The sequence below is a fragment of the Microcaecilia unicolor genome, chromosome 4 (assembly GCF_901765095.1).
Source record: "Microcaecilia unicolor chromosome 4, aMicUni1.1, whole genome shotgun sequence".
Taxonomy (NCBI): domain Eukaryota; kingdom Metazoa; phylum Chordata; class Amphibia; order Gymnophiona; family Siphonopidae; genus Microcaecilia; species Microcaecilia unicolor.
In genome coordinates, this window is record NC_044034.1 from 274,483,254 (window position 1) to 274,501,333 (window position 18,080).

At 41.2% G+C, this 18,080-nt stretch overlaps 1 protein-coding gene across 2 annotated transcripts in view; it reads right to left on the reverse strand.

Annotated features, from left to right (window-relative positions):
- Positions 1–18,080, reverse strand: part of MOSPD2 (motile sperm domain containing 2) — a 162,534-nt gene that overhangs the window by 76,012 nt on the left and 68,442 nt on the right. For both annotated transcript variants that reach the window (XM_030201571.1, XM_030201572.1), the window contains exon 10: positions 219–331. In XM_030201571.1, coding sequence (XP_030057431.1) covers positions 219–331 — 113 coding nt within the window. The remainder of the gene's footprint in view (positions 1–218; positions 332–18,080) is intronic.

The window sequence follows — 18,080 nt, forward strand, 5'->3', positions numbered from 1 at the left end:
ACTGACCTTCTACTACTACTTTAAAAGGTGTGAGCAAAATCCAAATAAATAAATAATAAATAAAACACACTTTTGTCAGCCATAAAATAGTATATTTCAAAATAAACGATGTTGCATTTTTTTTATAAACATGAGAAATTTAAATAAAAATGTAATCTTTGCAAACATTATAAAATGATCTTGATAGCTAATAGAAAAAAAAATAAAATCAGCATTACCTGATATGTAATAAAGGACCTCTAAAAACAGATAATGCTTTTTTGGAATATTTCATCTTTGAATCCATTCTGTCACATTCCTCAGTTTTGGATACTTCTTCTAAATAGTTCAACTGGGCAATGAAAATAAAAATCACATAAATTAAGAAGACAAATTTAAGAATCATTGAAATAAGCCACAGCAGCAAACAATGAGGAACGCTTACAAGCAAGTTATGGAGGGGCATTTCTAACATGACGTCTAAGTCCAATTTTGGACATTTTGCACAAACTTCCAAAATCTGAATAGGAAAGGTCATTTTCAAAAAAGAAAAACTTTTTTTTTTAAATACTGTTTGGACAAGGTTTTGTGATTTGGACATTTTGGATTTTGGTCCATTTTCAAAAAATAAAACAAATAGGTGCAAAACGTAGAGATTCATGCCACTGGGATGTATGAGGAGCCAGCATTTTTAGTAGAATGGTCCCCCAAACATCTCAGGAGAGTAATGGGACACACATCTCACCTTTGAGCCCTCCAAAACCCACCCAAAATCCACTGTCCCCTACTGTATACCAGTACAATAGCTCTTATAAGTGAAGCACCTATATGTGGGTAGAGTTTTGATGACCTTGGGAAGGGTCAGTATCCACCAGAAGTGTGACAGGTAGAGGGAGATAGGGACCTGGGTCTCCAATTGTGTACTGCACCGACCATACTACTCCAGGGACCTGCAAGATGCTCTAATAGACCTGACTAACATCTGCAGCTGTCATACAGGCTGGTAGGTCATTTTTTTTATTCACATTTTTGGGTGAGTGGGAGGGGGTCAGTGACCACTGGGGGGTATTGGGAGGTCACCCCTGATTTCCTCCAATGGTCATCTGGTCATTTAGAGCACCTTTTTTGTGCTTTATTCGTTCTGAAAACAGGTCTAGACCAAAATGTCTTGGTTTTAGTCCTGGACATTTTTGTTTCGTTCCATTATGGCAGTACAATATCCAAGTGTTAAGCGTGCCCTAATCCCACATTTGAGACACCCCAACACACCCCTTTGTGATTTGAATGCACTTCTGACAGACTTCATAGAAAAACGTCTGAAAACAGGTTCTGAAAATACTGATTTGGACGTTTTTGTGAGAAAAATGTTCACATACTGCTTTATGCCACTTTTTAGATGGTTTTCTCTTTTGAAAATGAGATCCTATTACCCTAAAGGCCATAATGACGACACATTTTTTTTCTTTAAAGAATGGGAAAACCTCTTTAGTAAACGGGCAGTTTATTGTGCTATTATGTTAAATTACAGATGGATTTTTTAATGAGCTTAACCAAAGGTAAATTTTAAAAAAAGTCTTACTTTGCAATATTACAGAACACATCCATGTAACACGAGAAACAGTAACACATTCATTACATCCACCACAAAATTTTCCTGTTAAAATGACATTCAATGTTCAAGCTCCCCGTTTCAAAAATACTGCAGTTGAAAATTTCCAAATTATTATTTTGTAAAGCAGGCCAATGGACACTTACTAGTTGGTACATAGCTGCTATCAGCTCTATCCAAGGCTTTTTCAACAACATGCAGTGAGCTTCCTATTTCAACGTATGCTGACAGACCACTACTACCAACATTTTTATCCCACTTTTTCCCACATATTTGCAGGCTCAATGCGGCTTACATAATACCGTAAAGGCATTTGCCAAGTCTGGTAGGGGACAAGTACAAAAGATGTTATAATGGGATAGAGAAGATAAGTTACAGTCAAATTGGGTTAGGGTAGAAGGGTTTGATAATGTCCAATACCATGTATCAAACCCTTCTACCCTAACCCTTATACCATGTTGTATTGAAGACCATAACCCCTTGATGATGAGGATAGGTGCGAGACTGTAGCCTCTTTAATATACTGAGAATATATGCTAATTAAATTCCAAAAGAGGAAGAACTGATGTAATTTGCCTTCTGTGAACAGGGTCAGGGTACATGGATTTAGAGATGTGCATATTCAAAGGGTAGAATTACAGTATAAAGATTGTTCATCTGACAGTGTAGTGCTTTTGTTTCCCATTTTTTGTTGTTCCATTTGTTATAAAAGTAGTAATTTTAATGCTTCTTCTTCTATATTGTGGATGTTGAAACATTTTGGAGGTGGATGGCCATTCTGCAGGACCTGCTGAGAGTTTGCCGAGTTGACATATACCCCTGGATTCTATATAGTGCCTAGAGATCAGGGCCACAATCCAGGCATATTCTATAACAATGAACGTAACTTAATTGGCTTAACAAGTCAATCAGCATTTTAAACAGCTCTTAACAGCACTAAGTAGCACTAATTGGCAATAATTAGGATTTACGAACAAAACTCGCTAAGCGTATTCTGTAATGAACTGCACCTAAATTCTAATGTGCACAGTTCAAAAGGGGTGTGGCTATGGGCAGGGAATGGGAGTTCAGTGGGCATTCCCAAATTTACACACTTTGTAATAGAATATGGCCCAGTGCACATAAATCTAGCACAGGGATTTATGCCATGCTTTCGTTTGTGTAAATAGAGGCATGTAGTTTTAGGCCCTGGGATATCAACTAAGCTTATTCTATATACCGTGCCTAAATCTAGTAGCCATTTATAGAACAAGCTTAGGCAGAAATGTTTATCGCACAGACATTTTTAGATGCCTTATGTAGAATAGGGCCCATAGACCTTAATAGAGAAGGGAATTTGATATACCGCCTTTCTGTGGTTACAATCAAAGCTATTTACATATTATTTTGTACCTGGGGAAACGGAAGATAAACTGACTTGCCAAGAGTCACAAGGAGCTGCAGTGGGTTCTCAGGTCACTGCACTAACCATTAGGATACTCCGCTCCAAATGGTATCTTTAATGATATCTTTACTCCGACACAAAATTGCCTGCCTTCTCTGCATGGAACATCTGCTAATTTCTGGTGAATAGCCTCAGTCCTGACATACAAAAGCATGCTAATCTTCATGTTGCAATCATAGCAGTCAATACCAAAGAAGAGATCTCAAAGATATCATACATAGACCTGATAAGGTTTTTCCACATGCCACTGAATATAAATATATACACTAAAACCAATATTTTCTTTAGTCTATATTGCCTTTCACCACTTAGAAATAAAGACTTCATTGTAATGTGAGGGTTCTCAAATGAGTACAGATATTATGGAAAAAAAATAATTTCCAAAAACTATTGTGCTTTCTTCCAAACTTTTGAAAAGTCAGATGGATATGTCTGATCTCTTAGCTTTATTAAATTCTTACATCTTTTTAATCCTAAAAGATGGTGAAAGAAGTAGCAAAAATAAATTCTTACTCCTCCCCAGACCATTTTTCTAGTTCTGTATAAGTGGGTCTAATTGACCATTTAGTTGTGTCCTTATTAGTAGGCCTGGGGCTCCCTTGCACTAGGACAAACATCCATCATGAAGTTCCAAGGAGTATCTAGAAGTCCCACATATCCGCTACGACCTTTGGGCAAGAGGTATATACCAAGAGCTCTGCTGCCCCCTATCCCTCCTGCCTCTTCTAGCGGTATCACTGGTTGAAGTAATCGCAAAGGATGTGGAGGTGCTAAAGTAGAGGCAGCTTCAGGGAATGACAAGGATCCTAAAAATAAAGGCTGCAAAACTGGAAAGAGCATTTTCAAAAAGCTTTTTAAGACTAACTTTCTAGCAACTAGGGCCAGAGAACTGTCCAGTCTGGAAGAATATTCTGTTTCATCAGGTGCGTGGAAGGGTATCTTACATATGACAGCTGAAATAAGATCAGAGGCTATCTGTAAATGTATAATTTTGATAGAAAAAGATATTTTTAAGAGCTCAGAAAACTACAACTGCTTATTAGCTGGTTAAAATTAAAGTTCATGAAAACTTCAGGTACATGCTTAAGAGGCTGCTGGCATTTGAAATATAAGCTTCGGTAACATTGAGTCAACATGACAAAAGTTAATTTGATCATCTACATAAAATGGAAAATATGGAGAATATAACTTGCAACCAAAATTTATGAAGTTAGTCCAATGAATAGTTTTAAATCTCTAAAAAAGTATAGTGATGCCTACGATTACCACCCACAGCTATTTATTTAAACATCTTCACGTTAGAAGTAGAATTTGTTAGAGAGCTCTCTGAAGGCTTAGTTCCTCAACTCTGGAAACATGCTTTGGTCTGTCCCCTGTTAAAGAAACCACACCTAGATCTTTGTAGGCTTTACATTTTGATGTCAAGATTTTTATCTTTGTCCAGTTTTGATGAACACCTTCTTCACCAGAATGTTTTAACCAATGGTGTGAACAAAAAATTATTTTAAATAAATTTGAAGCATTTGAAACGTGACCAAGTATAGAAGTGCAACAAATTTATCTAAGTACTGCACTTTTTTTTTTTTTTAATCTGAACAGGAACTGAACATCTCCGATATCTTGCAAATGGATTCACTCACAAGCTGTTCATATTTCAAAATAATTAACATTCTTTGTAATTAACTGTTTTATATAACAAGCTGTCTCTGTCTAACATCTACTGTTTATGACATTATGAGTTCTGGATAGACTTTTATAAGTTTATTAGAAAACTACAGTTTCTTTTATTTAAAATCATTTTTATACCACCAAAGTGGATCAAGCCTTACTTACCTTACTTATCATTGTCCTCTTTGGACCTTTTTAATTGAGAACTGCTTTGCTTCCATTTTTTTTTTTAGTGCAAACTACAGTATATCAACAGGCTTATTTTCGAAAGAGAAGGGCGCCCATCTTCCGACACAAATCAGGAGATGGGCGACCTTCTCTCAGGGTTGCCCAAATCGGCATAAATGAAAGCCGATTTTGGGCGTCCTCAACTGCTTTCAGTCATGGGGACGATCAAAATTCCCGGGGGCATGTCGTAAGCATAGCAAAGGCGGGACTGGGGCGTGCTTAACACATGGGCATCCTTGGCCGATAATGGAAAAAAGAAGGGTGTCCCTGATGAGCACTTGGCCGACTTGGTCCATTTTTTCTTGCAACCAAGCCTCAAAAAGGTGCCCAAACTGACCAGATGACCACAGGAGGGAATCGGGGATCACTTCCCCTTACTCCCCCAGTGGTCACTAACCCCCTCCCACCCTTAAAAAAAACAACTTTAAAAAGATGTCGTGCCAGCCTCAAATGTCATACCCAGCTCCCTGACAGCAGTATGCAGGTCCCTGGAGCAGTTTTAGTGGGTGCAGAGCACTTCAGGCAGGCAGACCCAGGCTCACCTCCCCCCACCTGTTACACTTGTGGTGGTAAACGTGAGGCCTTCAAAACCCACCACAAATCCACTGTACCCACATGTAGGTGCCCCCCTTCTCCCCTTAGGGCTATGGTAGTGTTGCATAGTTGTGGGGAATGGGTTTTAGGGGGCTCAGCACCCAAGGTAAGGGAGCTATGCACCTGGGACAATTTCTGAAGTCCACTGCAGTGCACCCTAGGGTGCCCGGTTGGTGTCCTGACATGTCAGGGGGATCAGTGCACTACGAATGCTGGCTCCTCCCACAACCAAAGGGCTTGGATTTGGTCGATTTCCTAGATGGGCGTCCTCGGTTTCCATTATAGCTGAAAACCGGGGATGATCATCTCTAAGGACGACCTAAATGTTGAGATTTGGGCGTCACCGACAGTATTATCGAAACGAAAGATGAACGCCCATCTTGTTTCGATAATACGGGTTTCCCCGCCCCCTTGCGGGGACTTCCTGCGAGGACGTCCTCAGGAAAACTTGGGCACCCCGTTTCATTATGCCCCGCCAAGTGTTTTTAAATAATTAAATTATCTTTTATCTAAACTTGCTATATTGCCTGGCTTTCAGAAAAATGTCCAAAAAGAGTCACAATGCGGAAGATGAACTTTTTCTTGCAAAAACATCCAAATCAATATTTTCTAAACATCTTGTAAAGGAATTTTTCTATGCAGTTTACCTGCAATGTGTCCAAATCACAAGGGGGCATGTTGGGGGTGGGATATGGGTGTGCCAAAACTTGGACTTTTTTCTGCCATAATGGCTAAAATTGGACATTTTAAAAATAAAAATAGCCATACTGGGTCAGACCAATGGTCCATCTAGCCCAGTATCCTGTTTCCAACAGTGGCTAAGACAGGTCACAAGTACCTGGTAGGATCCCAAATAGTGGCAACATTCCATTCTACCAATCCCAGGGCAAGCAGAAGATTCCCCATGTGTCTCAATAGCAGACTATGGACTTTTCCTCCAAGAACTTGTCCAAACCTTTTTTAAACCCAGACATGCTAACCGTTGCTGCTACTACATCCTACAGCAAAGAGTTCCAGAGCTTAACTATTTGTTGAGTGAAAAAATATTTCCATGTAACCTCTTTGAGTGTCCCTTAGTCTCTGCACTTTTGGAGAAAGAAAAGAAAAAGGAAAGAAAAAATTGATTCTCTTCTATTCGTTCTACATCACTCAGAATTTTGTAGACCTCAATCATGTCTCCCTCATCCGTCTCATTTCCAAGCTGAAGAGCCCTAACCTCTTTAGCCTTTCCTCATATGAGAGGCGTTCAATCCTCTTTATCATTTTGGTTGCTCTTTCTTTGAGCATTTACTAATTCTGCCATATCTTTTTAAAAATACTGCAACCAGGATTGAATGCAACACTCAAGGTGAGGTCGCACCATGGAGCGATACAGAGGCATTATAGCATTTTTGATCTTATTCACCATCCCTTTTCTAATAATTCCTAGCATCCTGTTTGCTTTTTTTTGGCCACTGCTATACAAAGAACAGACGATTTCAGCGTATTATCTATGAAGACACCTAGATATTTTTCTTTGGTGCTGACCCCCAAGATGGACCCTAGCATCAGGTAACTGTGATTCAGATTATTCTTTCCAATGTGCATCACCTTGCATTTGTCCACATTAACTTTCATCTGCCATTTGGATGTCCAGTGTTCCAGTCTCCCAAGGTCTTCTTACAATCATTCACAGTCTGCATGCGTTTTAACAACCTTGAATAGTTTTGTCATCTGAAAATTTAATCACCTCACTTGTTGTTCTGATTTCCATGTCAGTTATAAATATTTTAAATAGCACCAGTCCCAGTACTGATCCCTGCGGCACACCACTATTCACCCTCTTCCATTGAGAGAAATGACCATTTAACCCTACCCTGTTTTCTGTCCAATAACCAGTTCCTAATCCACAACAGAACACTGCCTCCTATCCCATGACTCTAATTTTCTCAGGAGTCTCTCATGAGGAACTTTGTCAAAAGTTTTCTGAAAATCTAGATACACTACATCAAACAGCTCACCTTTAGCCACATGTTTATTCACACCTTCAAAGACATGAAGCACATTGATGAGGCAAGACTTCCCTCAGCTAAACCCACTAAACCATGTTTATTTGCGTGTTCTGTAATTTTATTTTTTATAATAGTTTCTACTATTTTACCCAGCACCAACATCAGGCTTACCAGTCTGTAATTTCCCAGATCATCCCTGGAGCCCTTTTTAAAAATCAGTATTACATTGGCCACCCTCCAATCTTCGGGTACTATGGATGATTTTAATGACAGGTTACATATTACTAACAGCAGATCAGCAATTTCATGCTTGAGTTCTTTCAGCACCCTTGGATATATGCCATCCAGTCCAGGTGATTTATTAATCTTTAATTTGTCAATTTGGCTCAGTATGTCTTCCAGGTTCACTGAAATAGATGCATCATTACTCTTGAAAACCACTTCCGGTACAGGTAGATTTCTTATATCTTCTTCCGTAAAGACCAAAGCAAAACATTGTTTCTTCACTATGGTCTTGTCCTCCGTGTGCCCCTTTTGCTCCTTCATGATGTAATGGTCCCCCGGATTCCTTCGCAGGCTTTCTGGTTCTGATGTACCTGAAAAAGTTGTTACTGTAAGTTTTAGCCTCTGCAAGTTTTTCTTCATATTCTCAGCCTTTTTTATTAGCACTTTGCATCTGACTTGGCAGTGTTTATGTTGCTTCTTATTTTCTTCATTTGGGTCCTTTTTCCATTCTTTGAAGGACTTTCTTTTGACTGAAATAGCTTCTTTCACTTCACCTTTAACCATGCTGGCTGTTGTTATCTCTTCTTTCCACCTTTCTAAATACGTGGAATGCATCTGAACTGCACTTCCAATATGGTATTTTTGAACAATGTCCATGCCTGATTTAGAGGGGCATTTTCAATATGATGTCTAAGTCCAACTTTGGACCTTTTGCAAAAAACATCCAAAATCTGAATAAGACAGGTCATTTTCAAAAAAAGAAAAAACATTTTTTTTTTTTTTACAAAATAGTGTTTCGAACAAGGTTTTGCGATTTGGACATCTTGGTTTTTGGTCCATTTAAAAAAAAAAAAAAAGTGCAAGTGCAAAATGCACAAAATCAAGCCATTGTGAGTATGAGGAGCCAGCATCTTAGTAGACTGGTCCCTCCAGACTCCCAGGAAAGCAATAGGGCACCCTAGGGGGCACTGCAGTGGACTTAATAAAATGCTCCCAGATACCCATCCCACCATTCTTCCCTTGTCTGCTGAGCCCTCCCCCCAAACCCACTACCCCCAACTGTAAACCACTACCATAGCCCTTACGGGTGAAGGGGGCACCTATATTGGGGTACAATGGGTTTATGGTGAGTTTTGGAGGACTCACAGTTTCCTCATAGTGTAACAGGTAGGGAGACGTATGGGCCTTGGGTCCATCTGTCTATAGTGCACAGCACCCACCACTAGACTACTCCAGGGACCTGAGTATAGCATTTGAGGAGGGCATAAAGGCTGGAAAGTAATGTTTGAAATCACATTATTAGGGGGTGGGAGGGGGGTTAGGGACCACTGGGGGAGTAAGGAGAGATCATCCCTCATTCCCTCCACTGGTCATCAAGTCAATTAGGGCACCTTTTTGTGCCTTATTCATTATAACACCAGGTCTAGCTCTAAAAGTCTCCAATTTGGACTTTTTGTGAGAAAAATGTCCAAATGCAGATTTATGCCACTTTTTGGACATTTTTCTCTTTTGAAAATGAGCTTAGTGTCCTAACCTTTGCAGCCAATCCTTTTAGCTTCTTTTTCACCATTTTTCACATATTACAGTCGCCCTTTTGAAAATTAATGCAGCTACAGTAGAGTTTTTTTTGTGTGGCTTCATTTCAGATAGCTCTGACTTGATCATGTTATGAACACAGTTTCCCAAGGGACCCAACATCAATACCTCTCTTACTAAACTCTGCATGCCACCAAGGGCTAAATAAAAAATGTATCCCCCTCTTGTCAGTTCCTGGACCAGTTGCTCCAAGAAGCAGTCATTCATTACATCTAGAAATTTTATCTCCCTGGCACTCCTTGCTGTAACATTTATATAGTCAATATTGGGGCAATTGAAAGTGGATCTAAGATAAGTACTGAGTATAAATATGGGCAACGTTTGACAGTGTCTTTTTCAGCTCATTCTGTAGCTACGGAAGGTTGTCATTTTGAGAAACACTATAATTGAAAGTGGAGTTTTTTTAATGACTTATGATTAACAGGAGCCTCCTATAATTTTGAAGGTCTTGCCTTACAAGTAGGAGTGACTAATGTTTACTGAAGTCTTTTTCTCCACTGTATATTTAAGAAATTATATGACAATCCTCAAGATACACAGTATTCTGGATGTAGAAGTTTAGTTTGATATATGGTAATTGAATCACCATATATTGTTGCCCAATTTGCCAGCTTTCCTAGTTTCTGTAAACATTTCTTAATCTGTTTGTTCTGTTCTGGCAGATGGTAGTAAAGCCCTACAATACTCTTTCCCTTCATACATGAATCTTCCACGCTGCCATCTGTTTCAGGTGGAATGTTTATTTGACTCAATTCCTTCCTTAATATTTAGCGCACCCTCCCCCATTTGATCCTATCATTGCAATACAAGTTGTACCCTAACAGTGTCCCACTGATTGTCCTCTTTCCACCACGTCTCTGAGATGCCTATTATATCTACCTCATCATTTAGTGCTATATACTCAAACTCTCTCATGTTATGTTTTTTTCTTCTAGCATTTGTATATAGGCACTTCAAATTGTGTTTTTTCCTTCCTTCTACAAGCTGCTTAGAAGTTGACAGGGATAATGTGCATCCTTTAACCTGCTCTCTCCCTAAACACACCTAGCATTATTTCAGAATTGTTGAAACCTCTCTAGTGGGATTTCCTAAATGTCCTTTTTCAATAGTATCCTTCAAGGATACTCCAAACTGAACCATGCGCTCCTGCTCACCCCCCCCCCCCCCCCAAAAAAAAAAAAAAAAAAAAAAAAACAATTCTAGTTTAAAAGCTGCTCTATCTCCTTTTTAAAAGATAGTGCCTGCAGCCTGGTTCCATCTCGGTTAACATGGCGTCCACTCTTTCCGAAACAGTCTCCTCCTTTCTCAGAATGTTGCCCAGTTCCTAATAAATCTAAATCCCTCATTCCGGTACTGTCTCAACCATGCATTGAGACTTCTGAGCTCTGCTTGTCTCTTGGGTCCTTGTGTGGAACAGGGAGCATTACTGAAAATGCTACCCTGGAGGATCTAGGCTTCAGCATTCTATTTAAGAGCCTAAATTTGGCCTCCAGAACTGCTCTCTCACATTTTCCTATGTCATTGGTACCCACATATACCAAGACAGTCAACCCCTCCTCAGCAGTATCTAAGACTATCTAGGTGATACATGAGGTCCACAAAACTTCACACCAGGCAGGCAGGCAAGTGACCAGGTGATCCTGATGTCCACCAGCCACCCAGCTATCTACACATCTAATGATCGAACCACCAACTACAACAGCAGCTGTATTAACCCTTCCCTCATGGGCAAAAGTTTTTGGAGACATATCCTCAGTGTAAGAGGATAGTGCATCCCCTGCTGGGCAGGTCCTGGCTACAGGATTACTCCCTATTTCACCAGGGTGATGTTTTCCTGTCAGAGACCTCCCTCCTCCAAGGCAGCATGGGGCTGCCAGACTGGAGGTGGGCCTTCTCTACAATGTCCCTGTAGGTCTCCTTTATGTACCAGTGTTTCCCTCAGCTCCTCCAAGTCTGCTACTCTAGCCTCAAGAAAACAAACTTGTTCTCTGAGAGGTAGAAGCTCCTTGCATCGAGCACACACACATAACCTCTCACCAACTGGGAGACAACCATACATGTGACACAATGCAAAAGCCTGGATAGCACCCCTCTCACAGTTGTCTCCATCTTAGTATTATTGAGTTTTCAATAATTTTAAATTGCCAAGGTACTCCGCGTGTTTCCCTACTCCTCCCCCTGTCTACCAATCATCTCTCAGTGGCAAAACACCCAAGCCCCTCTGCCCCGGCACAGCACCCAAGCCCCTACCCCCCCCTCGACGCATCACCCAAGACCCTCCCCCCCAGCGCATTACCAAAGCCCCTACCCCCCCTCCTCGGGCACATCAACTCCCTCGCCACCCGCAGCCAACAATACTAACGCTGTCCAGCCGCTGCTGCTTCTCCTGTGGAGCAGCAGCGGCCGGTACAAAAAGAAAAAAGCCAAAAAAAGATTTTTAACCTGAAATGCCGCTCCGTAGACAGCCATCTGGCATTGGCTGTAGTCACTGCAGCCGCTCCTCCTCTCCCCTCCACGTCACTGCCCCTGCAGGAAGACCCCGGAGGATCGCAGCGACATCAGAGGGGAGAGGAGGAGCGGCTGCAGAGATGACAGCCAATGCCAGATGGCTGTCCACGGAGCCGTGTTTCAGGTTTAAAATCTTTTTTGGTCTTTTTTCTTTTGTACTGGCCGCTGCTGCTCAACAGGAGACGCAGCAGCGGCTGGACAGCGTTAGTATTGGTGGCTGCGGGTGGTGAGGGGGTTGATGTGCCCGAGGGGGGGGGGGTAGGGGCTTGGGTGATGCGCTAGAGAGAGGGGAGGGTCGCTGGACATGGGTGGCTGCAGGGGGGGCAGGGAAGAGAGGTGGGGAGGGGGTCTTGAGACCAGATGGGTGGCTGCAGGGGAGGGCAGGGTAGACAGAAGGGATGTTGCAGGGGGGGCAGGGGGAGAGGATGGTCGCTGGACATGGGTGGCTGTAGGAGAGCACGGGAGAGAGGAGGGCTGCTGCACATGCGTGGCTGCAGGGGCAGAGGAGGGTTGGTGGGGAGGGGGTCCTGAGACCAGATGGGTGGCTGCAGGGGGGGGCAGGGGAGACAGGAAGAACGCTGCCGGGGGGGGGGGGGGATTACCTTGCTAGCGCCCGTTTCATTGCCTACCAAAACGGGCCTTTTATACTAGTTTTATTGGATGCGGCAGAAAGTTCAAATTTTCACATTTTAGAACTATAGGGAAAATGGTTTTTATACTATGGAAACCAAGCTATGCTGCAAAACTAAAGTTAAATCTCTAAACTTGGGTTTCCTGTGATATTCGGCTCTGTATTCCTTACTTCAACTGGTTGAGCTGTGCTGCAAAACTAAAGTTAAAACTCTATACTGGGGTTTCCTGTGACTATCAGTTTTACTCTACACTGAAGATATGGTAACCTCTAGAATAGTCCCTTAACTGCTAGCCTATGAAACTGTAATAGAGACTTTAAATGCTAAACAAAGAAACTCCTAAATTCCTTAAACTGCGTTTGCTAAATAAGTAGAGAAACTTAAAAATAAAGACACCGAGAACTCTAAATTTACCTTTCCCAAGTTTAAAAGCATTTTCCAGGCAAATAACTTACCAATGAAGGTTTGCCCTGGTATGGAAGTCCTCACTTCTGGACCTTAACTGCCCTTTCGGGGCAAGTGGCTACTTTATTTTATTATTTTATTTTCAGCACTTGATACACCACAAGTGATCCCTGAGGCAACTATGTGGATTACAATTTCTATGACAGGTACTTTGCACTGTCCCTAATGGACTCACAATCTAAGTTATATATTGTACCTGGAGTAATGGAGGGCTAAGTGACTTGCCCAGGATCACATGGAGCTGTAGAGGGAATTGAACCTGGTTCCCCAGGATCTCAACCCACTGTCAACAGTCAGGGAGCAGCAAGAATTGAACCCGGTTCCCCAGGGCCGCAACCCACTGCACTAACCATTAGGCCACTTCTCCACTCCAACAAATAAGTGCTTACTGCATGAGAGCTCTTCAAAAATGCGGAAACTCCTGCCCTTTTGTGGTGATTGACAGACAACCCCCATGCTGGAAACTCTTAAACCCAGCTCCGCCGTCTGCAGACACTCTATATCTCACCCGCCCGCTTTTTCAAGCTACGAAGTTTGATCACATCACCCCCACCCTTTTTCTCCAATTACACTCACTACCAATCTCTTTCAACCCATGGTTCATGATCCTTGTCATTGCTCACAAAGTTCTCCATACTGGTGAACCTGTTTCAATTATGATTAAGTCCTAAAAATCAGTGCCCTAAATGACCACTGGAGGGATTAAGGCATGGCTCCTTCCTTACTCCACCAATGGTCTCCTTCCATCCTCCAAAGATGTGAAAGAAACAGTATATACCAGTCTCCATGATAGTGTCAGATGTTATGGCCAGTCCTATTAGAGCAGCAAGCAGGTCCCTGGAGTAGCCTAGTGGTCAGTGCAGTGCACAGTAGAGAAGGGGACCCAGGCCCATAACCCACTTTGTTACACTTCTGGAAAACGTGAGCCTTCCAAAACCCATCAAAAACCTAATGTACCCACATATAGGTGACACCTGCAGGCATAAAGGCTACTGCAGTGGGGTACAGTAGGTTTTTGGTAGGTAAGATATGTACCTGGGACCCTTTATGTTAAGTCCACTGCAGCTTCCCACAGGGTGCCTCACTGCTTTGCTAGGATATCTGTGTATCCAGTCTACTAATAATGCTGTTGTCCCCCCCCCCATATGTTCCAATGGCTTGTTTTGTGCTTTTTTTTCCCTTGGACTTTTTTTTTTTTTTAATCGATAATGGTCACAAAAGAAAAACACGAGAACAAAATATATAAAAACATCCAAAAAGACTAAGTTTGAAAATGGCCATGTTTGCCATTTGATTTTTGATATTTTCAGCAAAATGTCCAAAGTTGGATTTAAACATCATATCGAAAATGTCCCTTTTAGTCTCCTTCTGAAATGGAAAATAAACATCAATGTGCTTTGTTCAAGCCAGACTACATTACCTTGTCACTGGCAAGAACTTGGGCCATGTTCTGGCTTTGTAAAATTGGGACTTAAGATGTTTATGCAAGGTAAGTGTTTACATGCCAGTTTATGCTATTTTACTCAGGAGGAGATAGATTGGCATTTTATGCTTTGCAGTGGTTCCTCAGAGAAACTGCTGCTTGGTTACATTTTTCAACCAACATCTATAAGATTTTTAATCTTTCTTTGGGATAAAGAAATCAATAGAAATGGTGTTGAATTTTAATGTTATTTTTAGAACATCTACAGAACAAAATATTTCCATTTGAATAAAATTCAGCTCCCCATTTTTTTTTTTTTTTTTTTTACAGATTAGAATACTCTTCAGTAGTGAGATTTCAAGCTACAAGGCACAGGTGGCTCAACGATTTCTAGCAGGAGAATACCCTGTGGACTAGGGTGTGTATAGAGTATTGTACACAGGCTTTTTTTTTTTAACCGAGATTTTTCTGTATGTGAGATAGGGGTGGCCTGGTTGCTTTATGGTTTATGTTTTCTATGATATGCATGAGATAGATCTGAATGCAATTGAGGCAACGCATGCAAAACTCTCATATGAATATTCATTGTGGATACCCTAAAAACCCGATGGGACTAGCTACGCCCCGAGAATTGAGTTGGGAATGACTGCCTTAAGTTAGTGGAAATTTGTACGGCATCAGATGGATACTTGAAACTCTTTTTCCCGTGAATGCAGATGAAATGAAAACACCTTGACCTAGACCAAGTTTATATGGACCATCTTCATTTGGGTCCTTTAGTGTCTGAAGAATAATTATGTAGTACATATAGAGGGGCATAATCGACCAGAAAACGCCTATCTCCATGGGCGTTTATCTCCGAGAACGGGTCCGTGAAGGGGCGGAGTGAACCGTATTTTCAAAAAAAATAGACGCCCATGTGTTATTCGCCAAGGTGTGAGCTGGGCGTTTTTGCTTTTCAGCGATAATGGAAAATGAAATCGCCCAGCTCAAAAACGAATAAATCCAAGGCATTTGTTCGTGGGAGGGGGCCAGGATTCATAGTGCACTGGTCCCCCGCACATGCCAGGACCCAACCGGGCACCCTAGGGGGCACTTTTAACAAAAACAAAAAAAAGGTAAAAGAGCTCCCAGGTGCATAGCACCCTTCCCTTGGGTGTTGAGCCCCCCAAAATCCCCCTCAAACCTACTGCCCACAAGTCTACACCATACTATAGCCCTAAGAGGTGAAGGGGGGCACCGTACATGTAGGGTACAGTGAGTTTGGGGGGGTTGGACGACTAAGCATTAAGCAGCACAATTGTAACAGGTAGGGGGGGGGATGGCCTGGTCCACCTGCCTGACGTCCACTGCACCCCCTAACAACTGCTCCAGGGACCTGCATACTGCTGCTTGGGAGGAGGACATGACATTTGAGGGTGAAAGTAAAAAGTTGTGAAACATCATTTTTTGTGGTGGGAGGGGGTTAGTGACCACTGGGGGAGTCAGGGGAGGTCATCCCCGACTCCCTCTGGGGGTCATCTGGTCATTTAGGGCACTTTTTGGGGCCTTATTCGTGAAAAAACAGGGTCCAGGAAAAGTGCCCTAAATTCTAGCTACAAACGTATCCATTATTGGCGAAAGGCGCCCATCTCTGTTCGGGTGATAACCACGCCCCAGTTCCGCCTTCACCACGCCTCCGACACGCCCACCGTCAACTTTGTCCGCATCCGCGTCGGAGTGCAGTTGAAAGCGTCCAAGTTCGGCTTTCGATTATACCGCTTATTTGTTTTTGTGAGAAAAACGCCCATCTCCCGATTTAGGTCGGAACTTGGGCGTTTTTCTCGTTCGATTATAAGCAGGATAGTAATGTGTTTTTTTACACTTTCTGAGCTGATATTAATCAAAATAACGACCAGTTAAATTTATCCAGGTAACTTTAATCGGATATTTAGTGCACTTAATTGGATGATTTTAGGACTGCTAACTAGACAGATTTGAACAATCAGCACTATCCAGCAAAAAATAAATCCTGCCTCGAGTACTACTATCTCAAGAAAACTATTTAAATTTTATCTGGCCAACATAATTTATGCTGTGCTTATGAGAATGTCTATTGAAGAATCCTGTAGAGTGTACTTTTCCCCAAATACAAGCATACAAGGCAAAACTAGTAGAGCCTTCAATGTGTGGGAAATGCAGAGAAAGCGATAATACTTTGTTTCATACTTGGGCCTATACTAAAATTCAGAACTTCTGGGAGGAAATTGTCAGATATCTAAATTCTAAACACTCTAGAAACAATATAGTTGCATACAGTAGGAGAACTAAGGGTTCAGGGAAAGGTCACACGCTATTTGTTTGGAAAGCCACTCTAGTGGGAAACACATTCTTTAACTCTGGGTGCAAAGTTAGTCATGTTGGCAATGGAGGAATTAATTGCATGTTCTTATGATAGAGGAAGCCAAAAGAGGCAGATCTCATTTTCAAGCAAAGAAAGTATTTTCTTTTGATATGGGACACATATACTCAGCCACTGGAGCTGAGAATTAGGAGCCTAATTTTGAATAAGTTACAAATGTAAAAGACATTCATTGTAGTTCACTCTGTTGTATTCTCAGCTTTGTTTCAGGTATGCATCCCTTCTGAAATATGATGGTTTAGGAGACAAAGTAAACTGGAGGTGGGGGCTTAAGGATAAGAGCAGATTCTGTTGGGACTGGAGGAAAGTTTAATTGGCTGTAAGAAACAAAAGCCTCACATCTCGTGATCCAGTTTGGCTATATAGGTTTCAAAAGGAAAATGAGATAGGATTTTTGTATATGGACATGATTTGCAGAATGAACTGGTTGTGCTTTCATATTGAACTTATATTTTGGATGTTCTTTTGCTCAATATATTAATAAAAAAAAAGATTTAAAGTAAAATGTATGCTGTGTGCTAGAGAAGAGGTCAAAATCAAAGGAATCTTTTGAATTTCAGACTCTTCTGATGCACTTTTAAACTTTATTCATATATGTAAAACTTGATCCCAAATCAATCATTTCTAGTTAAGACATGAGGGATCCAAACTACATGTAACCAACAATGCATCTAGATCAGGGGTGTCAAACTGCAACCTGGAGGGCAAAACAACTAGGTCAGGTTTTCAAGATCTCCTTAATGAATATGTATTAGAGATATTTGCATACAATGAAAGCAGTGTATGAAAATACATATCATGAATGCTCATTAGGGATATTCTGAAAACCTGACTGGATTACAGTTTGAACCCCTGATCTAGATGGTACAAGCATAAAGTAATAATAGCTAACCTAACTGGAAGCTGTAGGAGTACCTATGAACCTTTCATTATTTAGTCTAAATGACAAGTACAATATTTTTGCTTGATTGCAAGTTCTTATATGACTAAAGACTCCTTTTGATTGAATAGTTATTTTAACCCTGCAATCCCTTCAAAGTTAAAGAAACCATATAGAAATTCCAGCGCTCATATAAAATCACCACAAACTAAAAAGGTGTGCCACAAAAATCTCAAACAGCATGCAATTAAAAAATTTGAGAATCTTTATTTTTGCTAGTAAATCAGGTCAGGAAAGTGTAAAGCTGTCCTCTTCTTTCTAAAAGGAGAAAATAAAAACAGTAACTAAGATGGCATATAAATTAACTTAAGCAATTTAAATCATAAAATCAAAGGCTCTCACCACAAAGCAAAAGTCTTATTGCATGGTCCCCTGAG